Consider the following 20,331-nt stretch of genomic DNA (forward strand, 5'->3'; position numbering starts at 1 on the left):
TCACTCAATGTAACACCGTAGTGTATTGACATGTAATAAGAAACGTTTTTAGTTAAAAGTTTTATATCTATTTTTGACACTTCTCAAAACAAAAATGTTCTTGTTAAAAACATGTAAGTTTCAAGTTGCTTTAAACGTGAAACTTCGGACGGTTAGGAGTGGTGTTGAATGGCACAAAATCAGACACAAGTTGATGCAGAAAGAAATATAACTGGAATTTTAATAACAATAATAATTGTAAATAACATTACACAATATTAAAATTAAAACAATGTTACAATGTTGATTACCTGAATCAACAATTATGTCGCTTTAGGTGTTACAAGCTTACATTAACAACTTTACATTACACAACAATTATACAATACAGTTTTATATTTGGTGCAAACACATTGAGCGCTTGTAGCTAACTGACTAGAGTACGTGGACAACGAGAGGCGAGGGTGGTGATGACGGTTGAGCTGTGTGCTTTCATAATGACTCATGAGAATCATGAGTCGCACCAGCGGCTAAGTTTGTAAGTGTTAAATACAACAAACTTACATCCCCCGTCCCCGAGAGGATTCGGCAGGAACAGGATCGTAAGGGATCATTTCACTCTTATGAAAAATATTTAAGCTTTTTTTTTTTCTCTCACTGGTATCTATTTCGTAAATGGATTCGGATAATTTTTTTGTTATTCTAAATGGACCTATCCGGACTGGATCTAACTTCTTCTTATTCATCTTATTACCACTCTGAATATAAACTAAATCATTTTTTTGATATTCTATATTTTTAGTATGTTTATCATAATACTGTTTGTTTACAATGTGTGATCTGTTGGCATTTTTTTGTGCAAGAGATCTGTTAAAGTCTAAATTATTATTTATATTTGTGTTTAGTTCTCTTGGAATTATTGAGTTATCCTCTTCTGTTAATAAATAATTGGATGAAAACCCCGTCGAGCTATGTATCGTATTATTATATTCGCGAATACATTGTTCTGCAATAACAGACCATGGTTTATGTTTATTTTCGTATTTTCTACAACGGATTCTGTTTATCAAAGTTTGATTAGTCCTCTCATTCTGTCCGTTTGAAAATGCACAATCTTCTGCTGTGAAAATTAATTCAATATTTTTCTGATTTAAGTAATTTTTAAATTCTGTGGAATTTATCCCCGGATATTGATCTGTTAAAATCATCCCAACATTTCCTTTGTTTTCAACCGTTTTTACTAAATGAATGAAATCCCGTGCTATTTGTGTTTTTGATGTCAAAATAAATGCGTATCGAGTTAATTGGTCCACCATCAAGTGTAAGTATTTTTTTGGGGATCTGTTTCCACTGAAACCTCCAATTGTATCTAATGATAGTATTTCTAACGGTTTTGACGCTGGACCTAATTGCGACAACGGAGCTTTAAAATTGCCAAATCTCGTTTTATTTTTTATACATATTTCACAACTTCTGCAAACAAGTTTAATGTGTTTATGCATATTCTTAAAATATATGACTGGTGTAATTGTTAATAACATTTGTTTGACACCAATAGCCCTTGTGAATCGTGCAGTTTCTTAAGAACCATTAAACCAAATTTTTCTGTTAAATATATTTTTTCTGTCCTATTTAGGTTTTTATATATAATATTATCTTTTATTTTACAATATTTATCACGAACTAACTCTTTTTGATCATTCAAGATATTTTCCAATGTTAAAAAATTTACTATCTTTATTTTTGATTCCTCAACATTGTTGTCATCAGACAAAACGGGATTTCTTGAAAGACAATCAGCCTCCGAATTGTCTTTTCCTGGATTGTACTGAATATCAAATTCAAATTGCGATATATAATTTAAAATATGTAAGAGTTCTGTATCTTTACAATTTTTTATATTAAAATTTTGTGAAGGCTTGTGATCAGTGAATACTTTAAAATGTAGGCCTATTAAATAATACTGCCAATATAAAATGGCTTCTTTTATCGCTAAACATTCGATATAAATTGCCCTTTTTGTCTTTTGAGATGAGTTGAGCTTTCGTGAAAAATAAAATACTGGCTTAATAGATCCGTCTTCCTGGGGTTGTTTCAAAATTGCACCAACTCCTTCTAAACTTGCATCGGTGTAAATGTATATAGGTTTATTAGGATCAAATATTGCTAATATCGGTGAAGTACACAGATAATTTTTTATTTTTGTAAAATTTTCCTCACATTTGTTTGACCACACAAAATTTACATTTTTCCTCAGAAGATTGTGTAAAGGCTCCAGTACAATTGCTGATTTGGGGATATATTTTAAATAAAAATTTACTTTGCCCAGAAATTGTCTGATATGTTTTCTGGTTTTCGGAGTGGGAAAATTTTTTATCGCTATTATATTATCGTTAATTGGCCTTATGTTATTGTTTGATATTATGTTTCCTAAGTATGTTACTTCTTTCTGTGCAAAACTGCATTTATTTTCATGTAATTTAAAACCGTGTTCTTCTAAAACTTGCAACGTTCTTTAAATATGTTGTTACATCGAGGCTGCGCTCGACGTACCTTTTTTTTTCTCTCCTCCTCCTCTCCTTATCCTCCTCGTAAAGCCGCGTTTTCGTAGCAAGCTAAATGACATACACGCACACATACACCAAGTACCGAAACTAAGGCTTCGTGATACACAAATAAGGAGAAACCGAGCAAGACAAAGAAGAACTAGTCTACATCTCCCTCCCTCCTTATACGTCGACATCGCCTGATGAAATTTAATAATTTTCTATCCTTTCCCTCTTCTGTGTCCTAACCATTCGTAAATAACCCGATTCATTCGACATTCGCTTTGACAGTAAAAGAAAGAGATAATATTTGCGGGTACAACATAATCAGAACAGAACATCCAAAACTTCTAATCTTCGAAACAGAAAGAGGTCAATCTTTTGCCACCAATAATGTAAAAAACCTCGATAATATGGATTTATTCGCATACATAAACTCCAAGTTTATCTACGTAGAAAAACACCTTCGATCACAAGTCAAATCTTTATACAAGGACATCTTGACTCAGCGTTGCAGAGTAGAGCGCATTGCGCTGCAGAACGCTTTGGCAATAGCTGATAAATCTCCAGATCAATTTGCTTACAATGTTATGAAGGGACCCGGATATATGGCCATAATTACCGGCGAAGCCATACGTATAATCGAGTGTATTCCAATAGAAGTAGCGTTAACAAGGACCGAAGAATGCTACGCCGAACTTCCAGTAAACAACAACGGAACTACAATGTTCCTAACACCTAAAACACGCATACTAAAAAGATATGGTACGAAAATTACCTGTGACCATATTTTTCCACAACTATATAAGATAAACGATAAATGGTATCAAGTATCAGGTACTCCAGTAGAAGTAAAACCGCCCAAGGCCTTAAAACCCATGACACAAGCCACATGGCACTATATCAAGCCATCTAATTTAGCAACCAGCGGCATTTATACAGCCAGTGACTTGGAAAAATTAAGAGATCGCATAATGTTCCCGATTGAGCAAAATTCACTCCTCAACGATCTAGCCCGTGATATGCATGGCCAATCATCCGGCCACGAAAAAAACTCTATATTTAAACTACTGAACGAAGAATCTCTTAAAAAGCTAGCCAACTCGACGTGGAAGAGAATCTGGGACGGACTAACCAATTTTGGAACTGCAAGTGCCGGTTTCATAGCATTATATATCCTATTTCAATTCATAAAAACGCTAGCAGAAGCAATGATAAACAGTTACCTACTACATCAAACTTATGGATGGTCTGTACGAATGCTCGGAGCTTTATGGAACAGTCTAGCAAATTTGCTACTTTTTCTTGGCGAAAGAAATAATAATAATTATCACAGGCCTAGAAATAAGACTCAATTTCATCAAGAAGATGTAGAACCCCAATCTCCGCAAATTCCTCATCAGAATCCAACATCAATTCAACAAGAAAGGTCAACAATGCAAGAAAAGATTCCATACTACCCACAAATTATATACACTCCCATGTTAGCAAACCAAGGAAATACCCCACCTTCTTCAACCATTACACAAGCTACAATTCCAAGTGCCCCAGCCGTCCAAGCCATTCCAATTATTAACAAACAAAACGAAAACCAATTCTTCGCTGTTCAGTAATTAACATACCTCACCAATTTACATGTGCACTGTTAGACTTTACTCCTTAAAGTTTTTGTAACTATTCTTGTTCGAGGAAGCTTCTAAAATTTAATAAATGATTAAGTAAACGATAAGTTGTACCTACGAAATTATAAGCACATGTCTGCGCAATACCATAGGTTATACATGTTTTAACAAATATATTTTAAACCTATAACCTAACTAACACTTAGTTTGTAAGGGAAATTATAATCTTTACCAATACTACATTATGAATTATATACCATTATGTACCGTCCTTCTCCTAAGGCAATGTACTCAGCGGACTGTTCCCAGGTCATCATTGGAAGCCCTAGTACCAGTTTTAGGAGGGGGGTGATAGGAGAGAATTCGACTAAAAATTATAAAAAAACACCATTTTTTTTTTTTTTTTTTTTTAGGTGTAAGTTCTTGCTAGTTACCATTAGAATATCACAATCATATAACCAATAAAATTAACATTAGAATTAAACAACTAACATTACAGTATAAAAGTAGTAATAAGTTTTTGCAAAAACCATTATGTAATAGTTAGTAAGACCTAGTGCGATAAGATTTAATGAATATATATTTTCACACAGCGAACTGTTCCCAGTTCTTCGTCCGAAGTCCTAGCAACAGTCTTAGGAGGGGGGTGTTACATCGAGGCTCCGCTCGACGTACCTTTTTTTTTCTCTCCTCCTCCTCTCCTTATCCTCCTCGTAAAGCCGCGTTTTCGTAGCAAGCTAAATGACATACACGCACACATACACCAAGTACCGAAACTAAGGCTTCGTGATACACAAATAAGGAGAAACCGAGCAAGACAAAGAAGAACTAGTCTACATCTCCCTCCCTCCTTATACGTCGACATCGCCTGATGAAATTTAATAATTTTCTATCCTTTCCCTCTTCTGTGTCCTAACCATTCGTAAATAACCCGACGCGCGAGCCGGGATGTTGATCTACACATCGGCCAGCGTTCATGCAACGCGACTTGACAACAGCATGCTATACTCCTACCACCTTCTTTCTCTAACACTCACATATCCAGAGACGCCAAGCCGAAAAATAACGCGAACTATAATACGACCTAATCCCGATAAGCAAGCACTGGGACCAGTATCGTTACTATATTATATTCTTTAGCAAGTAAGCGTCACCCCAAAACCAAAACAACATATGTAAAGGAAGACGGAAAGCGTATAGGAAATCTTTCCCTCTCCCTGCCATGAGATGATGCAGACTAATTCTGAGAACCTATGTGCGTCTTGTCGTCTCTGGCCGTAGTGGCAGTGATAAGGAGGCAAGATCTTCGGCTATATAAGCCCATGGCCTCCTGCACGAGCAGCTCAGTCTCAAAAAAATTCGTTCAATGGTCAGGCCAGCCTGGGTGTATACCTAGAGCAGTAGCCAGACTAAAGGCATATGACCTGGAGAACCCGATCGATGCATTCAACGGTCAGGCCAGCTTGGTAAACCACCGAGAGTAGTAGCCAATCAGGAATACACGACCTGGAGAATCCGGTCGAAGCCTATTCGTGACCTGGAGAATCCGGTCCACAATTTCAATTTAAATTATATCCGGCCACCCGGATCTTGCCTCGAGAGCCACTTATATTCCCCCTTTGTTTCTTTTTAATAAAAGTAAGTAACAATACTTTTTAAACTTAATCCTCATATATCCCCTAATAGTTTTTTTTCTTCTCTTCGTAAAACCCACTTTGCGTGCCGTTCAATCCGGATATTAATGGCCAAGCAGGTGGTGGAAAAATTTTTAATTCAAAAAAAATTTTAATTTAAAAAATCAAGCAACGTTAAGTTGTGTGCCGGTTGGTGCAAATGCCGATGGCCAAACAACTAGCCTCCATTTAAAAAAAAAAATCAATCAAGCAACGCTAAGTTGTGTGCCGGTTGGTGCAAATGCCGATGGCCAAACAACTAGCCTCCAATTAAAAATCAAGCAACGCCAAGTTGTGTGCCGGTTGGTGCAAATGCCGATGGCCAAACAACTAGCCTCCAATTAAAAATCAAGCAACGCCAAGTTGTGTGCCGGTTGGTGCAAATGCCGATGGCCAAACAACTAGCCTCCAATTAAAAATCAAGCAACGCTAAGTTGTGTGCCGGTTGGTGCAAATGCCGATGGCCAAACAACTAGCCTCCATTTAAAAAAAAAATCAATCAAGCAACGCTAAGTTGTGTGCCGGTTGGTGCAAATGCCGATGGCCAAACAACTAGTCTCCAATTAAAAATCAAGCAACGCTAAGTTACGTGCCGTGGGTACAAATACCGATGGCCAAGTAGCTAGCTAACCCTCCTCTAATCATCTACCCTGTTCCTACCCTAGTGCCTCGTCTTCAACCCTTGCTGTCGTGTCCCCAGGCTATTGAGCGAAAGCTTAGGCCTAAATACAGAATTTACTATTACGCTGTCTTCGACGTAACAATGTTTAAGATGATCAGAATAGTTTTTAGAAAAAATCAGAATGTCATCTATATAATTTATAGCAAAGGAATCCAAATCGTTATTTCTTAGTATACTAGAAAGAATCCGCTGAAAAATAGCCGGAGCTGACTTTAACCCAAAAGGTAAGCATCTCCATTGCCAATGACCATGATGAGTCACGAAGGCCGTTTTGTATTTATCCTTAGCTCGCAAGAGAATAGACCAGAAGGCCGAATTGATATCTAGTTTTGAAAAGTAAATACACTTTCCTACACGTACCACTAGATCATCAATTCTAGGAAACGGCTGGCCTTCAGGAATAATTAATTTATTTAATTCACGATAGTCAATACACAATCGCGATTTTTTCCCTTCATCTTTTTTATAAGTCAAAGTGACTGGCGCGGCATATGGACTGTACGACTCTTCCACGAGTCCCACTTTTAACAAATTGTTTATTTGCGTTTCTATTTCTGTTTCATCCGGAATTGAGCATTTATATGGTTTTTTTGAAATATATTTACATTCAGTTAACTTGACCGTTGCCTCGAAATTTTTTACTGTACCAATATCGAATTTAACCTTAGCAAATATTGCCTTATGTTTTTTCAAGAGATTATTTAAATCATTATTATCATTTTTATCTTCAAGCATCAAATTTTGGCATTCTTTGGCATTTATATTTTTAGAAATAGAATTCGAACTTTGAAAAATTTTTAAATTTTCATTCTGACACAGAGAAAACTCCTTGATACAATCCAAACCTATCAATAAGTAATCCTCGAATAAATCATTTTTAACAATTGTAAAAGAAAATTTTCTTGTTAAATTAAAAATCTTTAAATCTACCGTTACTGTTCCATAAGCTTGTATTGAACCATTTATTGTTTTTATCGATGTGATCCCGCTTATTCCGCTTGTTAATGGTAGTGTCTTATAAAAATTGTAGTTCATCAGTGACACATTGGCTCCAGTATCATATAGCCCACTGGCCTCAGTATCATTAACAAATATCCTTAATTTTATAAGCGGGATCGAATTTAGTTTTTTGTTTCTGCTGATTTTATAATCGAATTTGTTTTGTTTCTACATAAATTTTCTGGGTGGAATCTGTTCGGGAATCCAATTTTCTCGCAAATACGACAAGGTAAGTACTTTTGTTTCTGTTTATATGTATCCACCTCGGATCTCCTCGTATTTGTGTGTGTGTTTACAGTTTGCTCAAGTGTGCGCAGTACCGACATTAAGTTTTCAATTGTTATTATGTTTTTCTTATTTAAATGTGTTCTAACGGATTTTGGTAAAGCCAGCACAATAAAATTGATTTGAGAATTTATACTAAGATCAGGATCAACGTTTATTCAAAGATTTCTCTTTTTTAATGCAAAATCCAAGAAAGGTCCACCCAACCAACGGAAAGAATAAGCTTTTTCAATCTCACACCAAGAAATCTCCCCGAATGTATCCAGAAAAGACTGTGCCCAATAATTCCAAGGCTTTATCAAAGCACCAGACTTAAATAGAACCGAAAACCAATCTAAAGCAGGTCCCTCCAAACAAGTTTTTATAACCTCTGGAAACTGGGATTCGGCGATATTCAATCTTTTGCACTCAAGAATAAATAAATCTAACCACGACTTTGCGTTTTGATCCTTACTCGAAAATTTTTGCAGAATCATGTTGCTTGCGACAAATTTCATCGGATTATCATTAACAGAAGTGGGCAATGTGCTGTCCGTGGGTGGGGGGAAATTATCAACTACCTCTAAAAAGTAACCGCCAAACACCACATTACCTTCCTCATCCGTGTAAGCTTCTTTTAATTTTTCTGTTAACGTGATGCCAATTTTCCTGAATTTTCCTCTCGCATTCAGACTCTTTACAGCTCCCTGGATCGTTGACAATTTTATCAATTCTGTATGTTGAGAGATGGGCTCAAATTCGGGCAGGAAAAAAAATTTCTCTTTTTGTCCCAGGATTTAGATAGTCTTTACTTTTACAATCGTGGTTTTACTATCCTGAGCTTCCGCAGATAGGAGAAATGTTGCCTTGATTTTGCCTTCCATAATTGTTGATTTGTAAGTTTCAAGTTGCTTTAAACGTGAAACTTCGAACGGTTAGGAGTGGTGTTGAATGGCACAAAATCAGACACAAGTTGATGCAGAAAGAAATATAACTGGAATTTTAATAACAATAATAATTGTAAATAACAATACACAATATTAAAATAAAAACAATGTTACATTACCTGAATCAACAATTATGTCGCTTTAGGTGTTACAAGCTTACATTAACAACTTTACATTACACAACAATTATACAATACAGTTTTATATTTGGTGCGAACACATTGAGCGCTTGTAGCTAACTGACTAGAGTACGTGGACAACGAGAGGCGAGGGTGGTGATGACGGTTGAGCTGTGTGCTTTCATAATGACTCATGAGAATCATGAGTCGCACCAGCGGCTAAGTTTGTAAGTGTTAAATACAACAAACTTACTAACATTTTTGTTCGGAATCCATACAGTTTATTTGGTTAAATAATAAGCTATAAAAAAATGAAAAAAATATAATTATATTGAAAAGTACCGTGCGTTCCTTATGCCATAAAATAATCGTTGGCCCTGAAGGGCCATTGATTTGATGTTTCTTCTGTAGAATCTATTAACAGGGCTATTTTTTAAAGCTGTAAAGATTTGAAACTCACAAAAAATATATAATTACACAAAAACTTAATTCTCTTATCTCGCAACTTTATTACCATAACAAAAAAGTCCTGGAGCTTCATCTCTACTTTTTTTATTGCCACAAAAATACAAGTATATATGCTACCTATTTAAAAATTTGGAAGATTCAAGGGACTACTATGAAGGTGGTAGTAAAAAGCCGATTTCTCACTTAATAAATTCTTTATTTCTCGATTTTAATGCTACTTTAATGTCAATAAATGTTCAGCAACATTTTCTGGACGCCCAAAGCTGTATTTATTAGATGCATTTGAAGTTTTTTTTCCAATTCGACACTATTATGACTTTTGGCATAGTTAAGACTTTTGTGAGCCCTAAAGGCTATTTTTTCAACCTCATAAGGTTGTAATAAATGTGTTGGCAAGGTAGTTCGACGTCCGATGACCCTGAAAAGGACCGGTGAGCTTCTTAAGTACACACTTTCTTGACTGAAGTTTCTAGCAAACGTAATTGCCCTTGTACCTCAGGCTGATCTGCTCCGGCCTGTTATTGTAGCACTACACTAATTGGGAGGAAACCTACAACGTTTAGAGTTTTAGAGCTGGTTGTAGAGATCTTTCCCAACGTCTCCTGATATAACGTCAAAGACACTAGTGTCTAAAGCACCTTTTTTTCAGACTCAGTTGTTTTGGTGATCTAAAGTGCAGAGATTGGTTCGTGATACTTGCCCGTTGGAGACTGTCTGGTTGGCTCACATTGATTTTTTCTTCATAGCTGTTAGGTTTTCCTAGTGCAGACCTTGGAGAGGATCAGTGATTTCCTGGTTTCCCAGTCTTGTGATGAATAACTCCGCTCATGACGTCTGCCAGTGAATGACTGACTTGGCTTAATAGTAGCCACCTTTTTAAAGTTTTCCAGTGGACGAATCATTTCCGGAAATGGTAGCAAAAATGTATTTGTTAGCAAGGTAGTTTAAACTTAGGTGGCCCTTGAAAGAACCAATGAAATTGACGGTTAAGTAGGGAACGTCAACACTTACCTTGGACCTTAAAAGGGTCAGTGATAAAATTTGCAGTTATTCCTTAGTATTATCCTTGATGATGGAGAGCCAGCTGTGGGTAGCTTGACTTTTATTCTAAGACTCTCTGTGTACGGAAACCGTATTGGAAGGAGGTACGCTGCTGACCAGAGAATGTCTCGTCTTCAGGTCATTCCCCGGATAACAAACCACTCATCGTTAGTCAGGAAAGTGGGCCTGGAGAATACCTTCTCTGTAGGTATGCCGTTGGGACGACCATTAAGAAGGAGGCCGTTGTGGCTGCTCGTACTCTTCAGGGCTGTTTTTCCTGGCTTGCATTTGAAGTAGAAAATTCTCTGACGGCTCCAGGCCAGATAGTTGAGCGGCCACAAAACTCTTAAGTGTTGGAGCAGGATGTGCTCTGGCTAGACACGTCTCCTGGTATTTCCCCCGGAGACTTAAACATTCCAAATGCCAAAAAGATTGTCGTGGATAGCTGGGCCGCCCAGCTGCACGACTAACAATTCCGTTCTTGGTGTACTGCCGATAAACGACTACGATAATCGACAACTCGAGGGGGCGTCTTGTAACTACTCTTCACTATCCACGATTACGGGTGGCTTCAATTTTACCTCGACGCTACCTAGTATGTCCTACTGAACTAAAACGCAAAGCTAGCTTATTTTAGAAAATATTTGAGCTTATTTATCGATATTTTTACTATTTTTTTTAAGAAAAAAACTATGCGAAAACCATTTCGGAATTATCAAGAATCAGTATGCAAAGTCTTAGCAAAATCAGTTCAGTTGTTTTCGCGGTTAGTGATTATAACGGTTTCAGTGACTTTGCTTTATGTATTAGTAAGATAGGGAAGGACGCATAAAAAGACAGGAGACAATAAGGATTTGTAGTTTGACAGTTTGATTCATACTTTCTCTAACACGTATTACGAGATACCTTAGTGAGAGCATGTAGAAGCGAAGTCACGTTTGTAATACCCCTTACCGTTAGTACTCTTCCTTTCGGGGTCACTTACTCTACAATGTACAAGTACATACTCTCTTATGCTAGTTATGAGCTCAATAATTAGCCAATACCTCGAGATCGCCTAAGTTCGCACTATCCTGAAGATCCGCCAGTTTACTGACTACTTTACCTAGAGAATCGCTCTGGTTTGCTTTGGCCTGGAGATCCTCAAATTACCCTAGTTGTAGGAAAGAGTAGCCACTGGTGGACGGTGGAAAATAGGAGACTACTATAGCCTTGACGTAACCCGTCTTGCCAGGGTATTACATATTATCCTAAGTATAAGGTAAAAATTTAATATATATGTAAAGAAAACGTTTTCTTCATTAAAATCTGCCGCGCTTCAAGCATAGTAATAGTCTAGTTTATAATCACTTTCTATCACTTGTTACAGAGCAACAAATTGAGCTTTTTTTCGTAAAATTTCTCAATAAATAATAATAAGATAATTTTCTCACAGATATTAGTATTCATCACAACATTGCTTTATATACAGCAGCATTTTGATGAGTAGAGCTCTCTAGCCAAAGTACCAGACTATTTGCTAATACTTGAAGTAGTTAGGCAACGCCTTTAATGCCCATAACGCAGACGATAGTGGCTCTCGGAGTTGGTAGCTTGGTGAGAGAAAGTTTCAAGCTCTCGCTTACGGTATATCTTGATGTTATACGTTTGAGTATTCAGGCACTTTTTAGTTTTTGAATGGCTCGTAGATTCAATTTTTCAATAGCTTTGGTTTGGTAGTAAATTTAATTATAAATTAGGAAAAATAAATTAACTCAACCCTCAGATCTGATTTATTTGGAGTGAATTAATTATTCTATTTATCATGAAAAATCATTAAAATATTGGTTAGAAAAGTATTATAGAAAAAAAAGATAGTAGTAAGCATCGAAAGGAAATCAATTAACCAATATCACGGTAGTATAATGTTGATACTATAATTATGTTCTAGATTACAACAAAATTTAGTTTACTCTTCGGTATTACTGTTGTAACTACTCAATTGAAATTTGGTCAGCCTGCACAGCGTAGAAGATAAGTTATGAATACTTTTATTTTAATGTATTTGCATGGGCTTTAATGGCAAATAGTAATTAAATTTATTTTTTAAAGGAACTACAGTTTAAATTTCATTAAAAATTAGTAGAATAAAAGCTAAAGATGTAAGGTATAACTATGTTTGCTTTAAATTTTGATGCACAGCATGTGAGAGAAGAAAGAAATATCTGTTAAAAATCTTGATTTTTTCGCATGTATAGGTATTGGGACATTTAACACCTAAAAAAATTATACTGCAACTCTAACAACAGTACCACCTTAAAAATAAGTTCAATACTCTAAGACTAAGTTTCAATTTATACATTGTTTTCTACATTAGACATCTGCAGGAGTATTATAAAACTCTAAGCAACTAACCATTACTTTTAATCAGTTAAACGCTATGGTATTGGTGTTTAACAAAATATCACGATTTTAATACTTTAAATTAGTCAATAAACTATTTTAAACCATTTCATATCAGCTTCGTTTGGTTAAATAGACCAGCATCAAGGATGGTTTTCCCTTGTTATTTTTCAGTATGAATCACTACTATGATTGACTTTTATTAAAATAAAACTAAAACATGAATTACAACATCAGTAAACAATGCAATGTAAAGTATTATGTACGTCGATGTAACAGGTGACCTTAGAGCGCAGAAAGAAGCAAAACCACCTCTACCAAGGCTCAATACCAGTAGCAGTAGCAGTAGTAGTTTTGCATCGAAGAAGCAACAAATTACTACCATGGCACTACAAACATCTACAGTTATAAAATCGACCACGTCCGACCGAAAATTTTTGGGGGTAGGCTCGCGAAGCAATCGACTGTCGCTTCACTGTACCCTAAAACCGTCGCCACTTCCTAGTCCAGGTATCGAGCAACTGCCAACACCTCAGCTGGAGCTTACTAAATTTAACACTATTGACAAGCAGCAGCAATCAATACAGACCACCGAGAACGAGTTCAAACACAAGCTTCTAGTAACAGATGACTGTAAACCACAGGTATGCCTACACCTTAAAATATCGATAGTTGTTTGGAAAAAAGTTGAAAAATAATTTAATGTTTTTAATTTTGCATCTTTTTTTATAACTTTTCAATGTATATTTTTAAACACATAATTAAACGTATGTGAGATTGAGATTTAGTAATGCATTTAACACACAATTATAAAAAGTTAGAAAACATCCGTGATCACTAATATGTTGGGGTTCAATTGCAACAGAGTTAATCAATACATACAAAAATTACTTATATTTTGTTTTCGTTACATAAACGACATATTACTCTTTGTTAAAGAAGACCACATTAACAAAGTTTTTAATGTTTTTAATTCATACCACCTTCAACTACAGTTTGCTCATGAAATCAAGATTGACAATCAAATAAAATTCTTAGATTTGACAATAATTAGAAACTCTAACTGTTTTAGCTTTGACTGGTTTGAACGACCTATTTCATCTGCACGAATTTTCAATTACTTTTCAGATCGTCTAATTAGTCTCAAAAGAAACATTGTTTTTAATTAAAATGTTAGAGTGTCATTATTATTAAGTACAAGATTTTACAGTTCAAATGCTGTTAAAGTAAGGAATACTTTGATCAATAACAACTATCCGTTAAGATTTATCAATAAAAATGTAAATCAGAAATTAAAAAGTCAAAAACACATTATTCATAAGAAAACGTTATAAAATACTTGCTCTCTTTGCAAAATTGGCATACCATACATCGCAAAACAAAAAATATCAACAATGTTAAAATCTTACAACATTTGCACTTAAACCCTTATTAACAATAAAAAAAATTTCGTCTTCTCTTTGGGCAAAGACAGAACTGATCAACTCAAAGCGGCAAATGTTGTATATGAATTTTAATGCAACAATTGTTTTACGTCGTACGTGCGTGAGATTAAGCGCACCACATAAGTTCGCATAAACGAGCATAAATGATTCTGTCGTTTATGCACATCAGATTAAATATAACTATGAGTTCTATTGAGATAATACAGAAATCTTTGACATTATTATGAACAAATTATTTTGGAAATAATTCACATCAAACTTGATAAAAGTAATATGAATAAGAAGGAAGACGTTCAACGTACTCAACTTTTCTCGCTTACCTTTGCTTCGCTGTCTACATAAGCATGATAATTGACATTGTGTATTTTTAGTCTATCGTTCGCTTTTCAACAAGTGTGCTAGTATACTTACGAAATGTTTGTATAAATAATCCTCTCGCGTACATAAGATATAGACATATTTGCGTCTTATATTAACTTTGTTCTAAGTACATTTTCAGAAAGTCTCTAAAAAATGTGTATTTAATTTTGTTTACCTTGATAAGGCTAGCGCAAATGGCCATCGGAACGTTGCAATAACAAAGGAGCAGTGAATTATAAGTACATTTTTGCATGTATTTATTAACTTCCTGCCAATTAACTTCTAAGGGATCACTGATCACGGACGTTTTCTAAATCTCATCAGAGGGCACTCATAATTTTCTAATGCGATTGTAAAAATTATAGAAAATGATTTTTTTTTTTTAATTCATTTCCAAAAACTGTGTTTCTACTGACAGCATCTGTTTCTTTTATTTACTATTTGTTGAACATTACTGTGTCAAAATATAGCTTACTTGCGGGTTTAGCACTACCTTTGTGTGCTACTATTACTTGATTTTACACATTCTAAATAATGAGTTGTAAAATCATTTTTCCTTACTTATAAAATTTTATTTGCCCTGTCGTAAGTACCGACCCTTCTATCCTTAGTCATTAATGAACTATTAAAAATAGCTTTTAACAAAACTAAAATGTTGGGTAAGTTTAATGCGTTGAGTTCATATTTTGTGAGGAATTTCTGAAGTCTTCATACAGTGACAACAAATAGTTTTCTTTCCTATTAATCCGTAGCCTCAAAAAGTTCTGAAATCAAAACATAAAAATAGTAAGGTTTTTTTTTTAATTTTTGGTACAGCATACATTTTGTTTGATATTTGTAGTATAATACTGTTTAGTACTGTTGACTTTTGCCCTAACATTTTTATCACTTTCGACATAGCAAGGCATTAATGTATTTGATGTGAGATTTGCATTAAGTACCAGTCAAAAGTCAATATTGCTTCGTTTGATTTTGTTAAAGTACGAGTATTAATTAGTATTATACTATGAATGTTATACAAAATTTATGCTGCACCAAAAGTAAAAAAAAAACTTTACCGTTATTATATGTTGATTTTAGAACTTTTCAAGGCTACAGATTTAAAAGAAAAAAACTATTCATTGCCACTGTATGAAGGCTTCAAAAATTCCTTACAAAATATGAACTGAACACATCAAAGTTACTTAACATTTTAGTTTTGTTAAAAGCTATTTTTAAGGGGATATCATAACTCCTTTGGAAAACACTATTTTGAAATGTTTATTTAAAAACTTAATAACATTATATATCGCTCTTATTACAAAGTATTGTGTAGAAATGCAGTATGTACAACATAGCTACGTTGATCTACAACGGTCCCACTAAATTTCTACTTAAAGTTGCTCATTAAAAGATGTTTTGAATGTATAAATGAGTGCAGACGTTAATTTGTACAAATATTTCATAAATTTACCAAATAAGATAAATTGTCTTAAAAATACAGTTTTAGGATTTTTATCTAAGATGCTTTTTTTGTTATTAAACTATTTTGTCATATCATTCTCTGCAATTTTTCTATAAGCTTACTACCTAAATTCAATTACTTCTTCCAACAAAATTTTAATAAAATACTAAGTAATTATACACATCAAAAATCATAAATTTGTCATTTATTCAACTAGCTTTTATCATTATGCCTTTTTTTGTATTGATGAAATCTAAACATTCCAAATTACAGCTATTTAATACCTAAGGAATTTTTACAAAAAAACTTGTTAATTACGAAAATACAGACGAAAATCATAAAAGTGAAGTATGAGTTACCAAAACAATTGTTTTTATTAAAACTTTTTTTTTACTACTACCTGAAAAATTGATTATTAGTGTATAATTATTAACTACCCAAGTTGCTGAGTTAAATTAGGCTTAGGTTTACAGCTTGTTATTCAGGGCACTCCGGAAAATAATTAAAGTTTTCTATCTAATCGATCAGATTATGTCGATACTGTTACAGCTGTGTTGAAAAATTTATTTTAAATAGCTAAAAAAAGTACACTATAAGAATAATAAAATTTATTGCTGGTAATTGATTTATTCATTGCAAATTTTAATTTAGATACTAAAATTAAGGTGTTCACATCTAAGGCACACGAAATTCATGGTTAGGATAATAGGATGATGAAGTATTTTAGATATTTAAATTTTCATTTACATTCAAAATTTTCTGCCGAGTAGGTATCCTACCTTAGCAACACCACGTCTTGTCTGTCGTTCTTTAGATGGCTGGGTACATTGTACATACTTTTAAGTGCATACATATATATTCGACTTCGGTTTGCTACATATATTGCATTATTTGTATTATTAATCATTTAGGGGACGATTTTGCTATAAGAGAGTCATATCCACTACTCCCCTTTTCTAAGGCATCGTTGTTTATTTCTATTAACTGTATATCCCAACGCTGCACGCTATCGACTGTGAAATTGGAAAGTACCTGTAGCCAATATCATACTGTTGGCAGCTCTGCTTGATTTTAAGAACACGCCTATCCGAATTATACACAGGAAAAATTTGGCTTACAGCTAACTTAATGATAAGACCATTTCTCGGAAACTAAGCCTAAAAAAATCTTGTTTTGAGCATTTTGAGATACACATGTCTTGTCTTCGTTGTTCTAACGATTTTTGACCTACATTTTTTGATAAAGCTGTGGAGTAGGATTAAAGAGGATGAATGAAACCAAAATACATCAGGCATACCGGCAGAAATACGTATTTTTCGGTATTTGAATATTCGAATATACAAATCTGAAGTAAATAATAGTGGGGTTGCCGAGGCTTCGTCTGCTTTCTCATAGTCGTTTACGGGCAGTACATCAAGAACAGAGCTGTTAGTCGTACAGCTGGGTATCTTTGCTACCGACAAAAATCAGACAGTTTTCAATGGAAAAGCAACCTACTTCGATTTTCTCCCGTGACCGACAAGACGATCGAGTGCCACAAAAATGGGCGTTTTGAACTTTAACTTCTGCAGCCTCATACCAGAAGACTCCCGGCCATAGCACAACCTGCTTTAACACTTCAGGGTATCTTGGCTATTCTTCCAACCAACCTGGTGCTGACAGAGCATTTTTTGCTACAACAGCAAGCCAGGTAGAAATGCCCTGAGGAGTTTAGACAGCCACATTAGCAGAAAATTTCATCAGCCTTCTCTTTAGAGGTTCGTTCCGACGGTATGCCCAGGGAAGAAGTATTATTAAGGCCCACTTTTATGACCAACGGTGAGTGGTTGATCATCTGAGAAATGATCTGAAGATGAGATATTTTTCGACCAGTGGCGTACTATCCTCCAGCATGCTCTCTACATACAGAGACTCCGAGGGTAAGAGTTAAGCTACTCTCTAGGTCCATATACCTGAGCTCCGTGATCTCCGTAAACTGAGCCGAGTCAAGTGGCAGATCTGCGCCGTTCACAGAACGTCAGCCCTAGTTTGTCAAATCATCGATCCGCAGCTGGCTCTCCATTATTAAGCATAATAATGAAAATCGATAAAGACATCTTCTCTGGCTTTTTAAGGACAATTATAAATATTATTTATGTTCGCTAAACCACCATTGATTCCATTGGTTCTTTTTTGGCCCATGTAACGTTGAACTACCTTACCAATATTTCTGACAAATATTTAAGATCGAATTCCGTCAACGATTCGTCCACCAAAAGGCTAAATAAAGTAGGCCACTATTAAACCAAGTCAGTCATTCATTAGTAGACGACGAGAGTGAAGCTGCTTGTAGTGAGGCTACGGTCACCAACGACCCTGCATCATCCTCTTGACTCAGCATTCAACCAAGAATCGCTGATCTTCCAAGGTCGGTGCTCAGCCTACTTGGTCTAGTTCACTGATTTTTTTTAGGGCCATCTAATGTTGAATTACCTCACTAATAAATATATTACAATTTATCAAAGTTTGCAAATACTCACAAAACTTGTTAACAATGCCTAGAATCACATGAAGGTAAACTGTGAATGCTTCCAATGTTTACACTTTTAAGTATCGAGAAAATGACGCAGAATATTTATCAACATAGAAACAGCAGCGTCAATATCGACGAATAAATAAACATTTAAGTGACATATCAGCTTTCCATTATAATTAGAGCATTGATCACTTAAATTTTTCAGAAATTGAGATAGGTAGAAAAATACACAAATTTACACTTCTTATGGCACTAAAAAATAGGTAAATGAGATTCTAGAACATTGTCGCTATGGTTGTAAAGCTTCACTTCATCCATTGGAAAATTCTCCTAATTGAGAAAGATGTTTATGGATGAACATCCTCTATTAAAACATTTCCTTTACAATATCAGATGTCACACTCAATTTTAAATGTCCTTCTTTGGAAGTAAAAAGATTAGAGTAGGAAATCTAATTTCAACTTTCAAAATTCTAGGTTAAGTAAAACTTTATAGGCAGCTTATTTTCTGAAAATAATGAAAGTTCGAAGTGCTTACAAATTTATTTTATGTGTTGAACAGAAAAAATTTTTATTCGTTCAGGTAATGTTCTTTAAAAAAACTTTAATATAATCATGACAAAAATTATGCATGATTGCAATTCTCTTCTAAGAACTTTTAAATTTTATTATAAATATCGAACAGTAGATAAACTTGAAAAGTTAAAACTGGTTATTTATTCTGACTAAACCCTTAATGGTGAGCATCGAGAACAATATAATGTGCCCAGAATGAAAGAAGTTGCTGCACTGATAGTTAACCAAGAAAAAGTTTCTACAAGCATTGTTCTACATGGCCAACATATACAGTTTAAGCATGTTTCTTGTCCATCGGTTAGATGACTGTTTTTTTTTTTTTTTTTAAATTGATACTCTATTAATAGTTCACTTCACTATCTGCCAAACAAAACTGTTTCTGGCATGTAGTTCTACTCTTCTAGGTTTATGTTAAAAATTGGTTGTACAAGTTATCTGCTGTATAATAAGATCTTAGTCAATAATTTTGTTACTAATATAATGGTCAAAATGATTACAGAGCTTTTGCTTTACGTGCAAACACATAAAAAACTGAAAAGAATACATTTATCTACGAGATGCAGTAAATAATGATAGTAACATTCAACCCTCCAGTATCAGACAGCTAGTAATTTAATTAAAAATGAATTACATAAAAATTAAAAACTTTGAGATACGCATGGCACTGTCTCAAGGGTTTTTCACTTAAAACTGAGGTCCTTTTCACGTGCACATACTTTTATGACTGAAAATAAAAATTCAGCCAGATAAAATATCAATATTATTACAGTTGAATACTAGATCTTTAACGAGATTCCTTGGTATTTAATATTATTTCAAAAAGTAAAATTTATGGGCCCTGTGCCGAATTTAACATGGCTTCATCATGTGTGGATCACAAGATTTTTTTTTAACAGTACCCTTACAATTAAGCAATTTTGTAAAAAAACTTAAACTGCAGATGATGGCTACCCTACCTATCAAGGAAGATGTCCTACAGATAAAAGTTACAATTCTATAGTTACATACAATTCGTGGTAAAGATGGACAAATTGATAACCGTTGGGTTATACCGCACTCACCCATCTTATCTCGATGTTTCAAAGCTCATATTATTGCTGAATTTTGTTATTCAGTGCAAGAAATTAGATTTATTTTTATACACATCAATAAAGGAAGGGTCGTACTACTTTTTTAATTGGAAATATCTACAAAATTTCAAATTATGCCCATGAACGCTATTTTTGTTTCTCTGGAGGATTTTGGTGTTTTTTTTTTATTTTTAGATTCA

The 20,331-nt window shown here is 34.5% G+C and overlaps 1 protein-coding gene across 2 annotated transcripts in view; it reads left to right on the plus strand.

Moving 5' to 3' along the window:
- Nucleotides 1-20,331, plus strand: part of LOC106640139 (uncharacterized) — a 520,358-nt gene that overhangs the window by 327,470 nt on the left and 172,557 nt on the right. For both annotated transcript variants that reach the window (XM_089595683.1, XM_089595692.1), the window contains exon 6: nt 13,002-13,366. In XM_089595683.1, coding sequence (XP_089451809.1) covers nt 13,002-13,366 — 365 coding nt within the window. The remainder of the gene's footprint in view (nt 1-13,001; nt 13,367-20,331) is intronic.

The sequence above is a fragment of the Copidosoma floridanum genome, unplaced genomic scaffold (assembly GCF_036245765.1).
Source record: "Copidosoma floridanum isolate Cflo_tuat_1 unplaced genomic scaffold, Cflo_Japanese_pri ptg000004l, whole genome shotgun sequence".
NCBI classification, from domain to species: Eukaryota; Metazoa; Arthropoda; class Insecta; order Hymenoptera; family Encyrtidae; genus Copidosoma; species Copidosoma floridanum.